Source organism: Phaethon aethereus (genome assembly GCF_964289735.1).
Source record: "Phaethon aethereus genome assembly, chromosome: 4".
Taxonomy (NCBI): Eukaryota; Metazoa; Chordata; class Aves; order Phaethontiformes; family Phaethontidae; genus Phaethon; species Phaethon aethereus.
In genome coordinates, this window is record NC_138578.1 from 53,224,258 (window position 1) to 53,231,536 (window position 7,279).

The 7,279-nt window shown below is 34.4% G+C and overlaps 1 protein-coding gene across 3 annotated transcripts in view; it reads left to right on the forward strand.

Moving 5' to 3' along the window:
• SGCZ (sarcoglycan zeta) overlaps positions 1–600 on the forward strand; it is a gene marked incomplete at its 3' end in the record, with an annotated part of 510,669 nt that extends 510,069 nt beyond the window's left edge. For all 3 annotated transcript variants that reach the window (XM_081999343.1, XM_081999345.1, XM_081999344.1), the window contains one exon: positions 397–600. In XM_081999343.1, the coding sequence (XP_081855469.1) occupies positions 397–600 (204 nt within the window). The remainder of the gene's footprint in view (positions 1–396) is intronic.
• Between the last annotated feature and the right edge of the window lie 6,679 nt (positions 601–7,279).

Below are 7,279 nucleotides of genomic sequence, written 5' to 3' on the forward strand. Positions count from 1 at the left end.
TATCGTACTGCAATGAATGAATAAATTTTAATCATAAAATGTACAAGTGAAAATTCAACCTATTCAAGAATATTGTTTTTGTATGACAGTACTTGTATCTGGATAAATATATTGAGTGAAGTATTTGCATATACAGTAGTATGCGTGGTAATGGGTATACATCTACACAGAGTTGAAAAACAAGAAATGTTGACAGCTGTTTTATTTCTAAAAGGAATTATTATTGCTAATCTATATTTCTAATATTTCTAATAATCTTTCTAATACTTCTAATAAAATGTTTCTAATTTTTTTATATTTCTCAAAACTTATAACTCTGCCTCAAATAACATCTTTAATATATGTCACAATGCTGAAAGATATTTACTTCTTTTTTTTCTTCTTCCCCTCTTGTAGATATTTTTAAATGCAGATACAATCCGTCTGGGAAATCTACCAGTGGGTTCCTCTTCCTCCTCCTCCTCCGCCCCATCCAGCTCTTCAACTCCTCGCCAGACTATCTATGAGCTCTGCGTCTGTCCCAATGGTAAACTTTACCTGTCCCCAGCAGGAGCAGGCTCCACATGTCAATCCAGTAGCAACATCTGCTTGTGGAGCTAGAATGACTCCAATTTATCCTCACACCAGAAAAGCCTTTTGTTACTATCCCTCTGCTTCACAGTTCTGCTCGGTTTCCCTTGTGACAAGTTCGAAGCTTCAAACGGCCTGCAGAGCAACTTCTTCCAGTGTAAGCAGGAATACAATCCGGCGCTGCCTTCTCTTGTGGTTTGTGTTGCCACTCAACGTAGAGATGGGAGTGAGATATTCAGAAATCAATGTATTCTTCATCAGGAAACCTGGAACATAATATCATTTTATCCAAAAGGGAGAATAACACAGGTGCCTTTGCTACATGAAGTGAAGCACATAGTTTTAGATTTTTGCAGGACCTGGATATGAACTGCACATATATATATACAGTACATAAACAAATTTGCCCAGAATCTGATGGTGAGATTAATTCGTTCCCCCTGTATGATAAATAACTTTACTGTCTGAAAGCACAATTTTCCATTCATCTTTTTGGATGTAAACTTTTATCCCTGAATTTTAAAATTTTGAAGCATTGTGTGATGCTTGCTTTACTAAACAATTAAATTCAGTAAATGGTTTTTAACACAAAAAGAGACAGAATCCCTCCCTGAGTTTGGTTTCTTTAAAAGCGTGTTGTTACTCTTTGTCTACGAAGTCTAGGGTTTTGTACACTAGGTAAATTTTGGACGTGCTCAGCAATATTACCTTGCAGAGTTAAAAAGATATCTGCTCTTGTTTGTCAGATCTGAATGGCCTTATATAGTATATTCGTGGCTACTGCATGTGAAGTGATTGCTTTAAGTAGAACATACAGTTTCTGGAAAAGAAGAACAGGGTAAAGAGGGAAATACTGATGGTATGTTTGTTGATCAGTGTATTGCTCTTTACAAGGCATTTATAATTGGCAAATGCAAAACCAAGAAAAAATCTTCAAAGGCACATCTCGTCCATTTTCTAGCTATGGCTAGCTGCTGCCATTTGGACACAGTGCAAACATTAGTAATAATGCGATGTGTAATGCTGAGAAGCAATGCACTAACTACTGGCATGACATTCGCGTTTATTACTCTCTTTTGTTTACCATCTGCTCTTAAGATTTTCAAAGTAATAGTAAGATATATAAAAACATATTAAATGGCATTCAATATTAAAAAGTACATTGGTACTACATTGACTTTATCAGGTCTGTGTTTAAATTGTGCAGCCCCATTTGCACTCAGATATCACTACTGACTTCGTTTTTAGACGAGTTTGATGTGGGGTTTCTTTCTTGTATCAATGTTCATGCTTGTTTGGCTTGGTTGTAATTGAAATCTTATAAAAATGCTTTGGTATGCTGCAAGTAGATTTATCGCAACATTGATTAATGAGAGTATCTTGAAACTTGCAGAACCCAGGAATGTAAAACAGTATAAAAATGTTTCCTATTGTGGAAGATGGCTTGATTACATGAGGTAAGTGTGCTTTTTAATTCTGTCCTTTAAGTTACATCACCTAGCATGTAGCTTTAGAGGCTTCTGAATGTAAGATCACCAATGCAATGACGGCTTTTGCAAGGTAACTCTAAAGTCAGGCCAGGCGGTTCAAGGTGGGTATTTCTACACAATTATTTTTTTCTTAGAGGAAAATAAATGAAAATGAACAAACTAATACTGTGATTACCTTTCTATTTTATTACCACCTAAGAAGGTTCATTTTGTTTTCACTTCAGGTGAAATTCACTCCTATGCAGAAGACCAGCACAAGACGTGTCCACGGCTTGACTGGTGCTTGCCTTTCTATTGGCCCTCTTCTGAGGTCTGAATTTCACCCCGTAGCAAGAATGCTATATTTGCTGTTTCTACCTGTTAAAGGAGGATTTTAAATTTATTATCTCTTCAAAAGAAGGCTGTTAACAGGTGATTTGTTATTTCTTTGAGAATTATGTTCTTTTTCTTGGAGAGAAAATATATTAGAGAATATTGCAAGAATATACATTAGAAGCCTGAGGATTTTTAGTAAGAGGGACAGAAAGAGATACAAATGACAAAGAAGGTGATAATAAAACATTTGAAAGTGTAGCCATACAATATACCCTTAAAACTGTAGGGAAATAGATGTCTGTCTTATGCACACAAGTAATAGAATAGGAGTGTGAAAGGCAAGTGGATAAATAGTATTTCAGGAGGAAAAGTATATAGATATGTATGAGGAAACATCTCTATATATTCATTATCTGTGCACAGCTACATATACTGGTTACTTAAAAGATGAATAAACTGATTATAGTGACTAATCTATTTGGTGAATTAAATTTTGGCTCTTACAAATTACACACAAGCAGACTAAGATGATTTTCTCCCAAAATAAACCACAGGATGGCTTGCAGATACTTTGCAATGAATTTTCTGTTGAGAATTTCTTATTTGTTTGCTCTTCACCTTATGTGATTACTTACCTGTAATATGTACAAAAAAAAGTTTCTGCCCACTAGATGGAAGGATCCAAACTTTATAAATTTTACACAAACTTGGGTGGGAGTGGGCAGGTAGAAAAAAAAATCTTTTTTTATTAGATTCATTTTCATAATAAAACTGGAATAATTTATCACTTTGCATGAAGAAAACTCAGGGCAGAGGTGGAGATGGCACGTTGGACTCCACAAAACCAAGCCAGTAAGTCTGCATAGCTCTGCACTGTCAGGATTTTCTTGCTTGGAGTCCCTTCAGTGTGAAGTAGAGAGTATTTGAGAGCTTCAGCAACCTATGAGATAGCATAATGAGTTCTCATGATGTCTTAATATTCTGGTGAGTTTCATAATATTGATGTTTTACGTGAAATCCATTGAAAGCTGTAAGAAATAGAAAATCTCAATTTTAATCTTAAAAAATATTTCTAGCCCACATGGTTTCAGTGAGTATTGGAAAAGTTATTTTAACACATTTAGAGAACTAAATAAATCAGAACACCAACATTCTGTAAGGAGCAACATCATTCCTGAGTGGAAGGAGAAACAGAACCAGTGTTTTCAAATGTTTGGACCTGGGAATAGTGAAAACCTCAATAGTAGAGCTCTTTGGCTTACAGTGTGCCCCCAAAATATCAGAAAAATGGCATAATCCCACAATGTCATTTCAGATGGAAGGCAACTAGAAAATTTCGGTGCAAATACCGTATTAAAACATGGAGCCATAGCTGTGCTATTTCAGTGCTGGTTTTACAATGCTGAGGTCATTGTGTCCAAAGCCATAGGAAATTTTCAGATTATTTTTGTCACCTTCCTTATAGATTCCTGAACCTGTCTCCAAGTTATTTCAGTCTTTGTTGGCCATTTATATCTAACATTCAAGTTATGATTAAGCCCCAATTAATGTTTCTCTAGGTAGAGTGCTTATCTGACTGAATATTTTGATTTTGTGTTTTAGAAAAGAGATGTCACTTCCTATTCTGGTTAAGGCAAGAGTTTCCCATTAACAAATCGATCTGTTTTGACAATTGTAGGGAAAGATTGAAGACCTTAGGATAGTTTTAAGCATTACTACTAGACCAATTTAAAAAAAAAGTGGCTAAAATATTCCTCTGAAGTTTTTTATAGTGTATGAATACATGTATCAAATAAAGCTTCTTTTCGTACTAAAATGTTTGTATGGAACCACTGAGATGGTATTGCAGCTGTTTGACTTCTTCAGGGCTATCCTTATGACAACAATGAAATATATGAAAAGACCTTATTAGCTACATGTGTTTAAGATAGGCGATAGATTTATCTTCTGTAAAAATATGTGTGTCATGATATTATAGGATACTGTCTCTTTCTTGTTTAAAAAAAGAAAAATAAAAGCATCAGCCAGCCTCTCTGAGCAATGTTAGCTGTATGGTTTTGTATTGCAGTTCATTCATTGGTTAAGTGATAAGACCAAAGACTGACACTTCTATTATATCTAACATTATGACACTGCTGCTTCTACAAATTCTGTTGGAATGAAGACATGACAAGTTGTAATTACAACATGAAATTGTAACATAGTTTAGATCTGTGCAGCATTTTGAGCTGTAGATTGTCCACTTTTTTCCAGGGCTTAAATTTTTTGTCAGTGTGGTGCAGTTACATTACTGTTCATGCACATGAGGATCTTTTGGACACTACAAAAGAATATGTATTCCAAAATGTGCGAAGGCATTGCTTGTTTCAACTGAAGTTATACTGTTTTGCTTGCAAAACAGTGGCTTGACTGGATAACAGAATACACTTTAAACAATTTTAGATGCAGGGGGCTATTAAGTCCATAAGAAGATACAACCGTAAGCGTCCAGAAGGATTTAATGAAGGATGTTTAAGATATTCAGTTGCTAACACCATGTATTTTTTTAAGGGATTTGGGGTTTTTTAGATTTTAAATCATTGTCTAAAAAAAAAAAATTAAAAACCAAACATTAGACTATGGAATTGTTATCAGCTGACTCACTGTAATGCATATGTAAGTTGGATTGAAGTTAGAGTGTCATATTGTTTCAATCAGTACTCAGTAAAGGTCTGCTAACCATTTTTGTTTTGTAACCTTCATGTTAATGATTTTCTTGTGTATATAAAAATATAAAAAAGATGGTAACTATTTTCTTACACATACTATGCAATATGTTTGTAAAACTGCAATATTACCAAAATTACAAAAGCTGTGCTTTTGTACTCTCTTGCTATATGTAAAACAGATCTCTTTTCTATTTAATGGACTGTCTGTCTTATAATTGTAGATAACATTATTTAAAAGCAGTACACTGAAATTTTGAGATTTTTTATTTTATTTTCCTTGGATTTTTTGTTTTATGTAAATAATAGCAAGGTTTTGGAAGTTGGAAATTGTTTTTTCTTGGAAAGCTAGAACTTCTACAACATGTGATTAACACAGGCAGTTTGAAATCTCTCCTGTACTTTTTTCATTTGGTCTTAGCATTTGCATTTGGTGCTACTATATAACAATAAATAAATGTGATATATAAAATAGGAAACATATCAGAAATCATTTCAAAAATAAGCAAGTGGTAAACTTTCTAAGGGTGAGAAAACTGATGAGAAATTTTTAGTTTTTCTGTATGTTTTTATTTGATAGATTTTTTTTTTGTTGTTGTTATTATGTATTCCCTTACTTCTGTCTACATTAGCCATATGGTAATAGCTTTAATTTGTTTTTCAAGTTTTTGTCCTCACACACAGTATACTAGAAGTTTATTTCAAAAATGTTTTTGAAAACAACAGACACTGCATTTAAATGCAGTACTTACGTTAAGAAAATCCAATTTTAAAGAAGTATAGGTTTTATTTCTACATCAGCATTACTAAAGTTAAAATTACACTACTACACCTCATCTACTGTAAAAGCGTATTACACTACTCAAGTTCCTTTGTACCTTGCCAGAATAAGCATAAACTGTATGTTTATGTTTAAGCTGCACCAGTTTACAAACCACTTGACAATTACACAGTCTTGTAAAAGGCCTTGTGGTGATGTCATCGATGCAAACAAATCCTCTCTACGTTTAAATTGGGTAGCGTCAGTTCTGCTAACAGCATAGCCTTGCACAGAGCTCTGGCAAGAAGCAGGGTGAGCATTTGGTGGTTTGTTTGCACTGAGCTCCTTGATGCCATGCTACGTTTTCAGCAATATCCACAGTAGCCAAACAGTAGCTAGCTGCATAATGACTAAAAAAAATTGTAATTTCTATACAAAGGCAACAGTTGTATAGAACTATCAGTAACACAGGTCCTGCTACGTCTCAAGTGACTAAAACATGATAGCTGATACAGCAAGAAAAATTACTCTTAGCCATTTTATTCAGGCTTGGACTAGTCCAATCTGGGAAAACTTAATGACAGTAAAAGATAAATAGAAGGTATAATGGAAAAAAATACACATAGATATTGTATTGATTCAACACAGTCCATACTGAGACTAGACTTTAATGCAAGCTGTCTGTGTAAAATAAGGTCTCTTCCGAACCTTTGAACTGACCTTCACATTGTAGTGTTTGAATTTGAAAGTATTATTTGATCTTTAACCAACACATTTCTGATATGAGCCAGGACCAGGAAGAGTTTCAGAAGAACCAAGGTAAAAGCATATATTGTATGTCTGGTCTGATTAGAGTCAATTACCCATAATTAAGCCTAGCCTACTTACCTAAGAAAAAATAAATAAATTGGAATTAGAAAGTTTCCCTCATTTTTGGGAAAACTTAGATCTTTACGGGAAGTTGACCTTTTTAAGGAGTGTCCAGCTCTTCCAGTGTTTCAAATTCTGACATGTTTAAGAACTGAGAGTAATTTATATAAAAAATTCGGCCTTTGGCTTGATCAAGTTCATTTAACGCATGACTTGATCTAAGAAGCAAAGGTGCCTTTTATTCACATTTATACCTCCTTGTTTGTGAGACCTGTGAGGGAGAAGTTCAGTTTCCAACATCATCTAGAGCACAATGAAGAACAGGACTTAGGCATTAGAGAAGCATTATTAAAGGCAAGACATTTTGTTTCCTGTGCTTTATGGTGTTCCAGGAGCTTGCGTACAGTCATTTTTCACCACTGAGAGATCTGCGTTCTAGCACAATAACCTATTTTTAAGTATATTATTTCAGAACCATTTGTTGTTTTCTTTCTAGATGATGTTTATTCCATTTTCTTGCCCCAAACACTACAGCAGCTAGTGAAAGTAAAAGCCTCCTCCTTAACTCC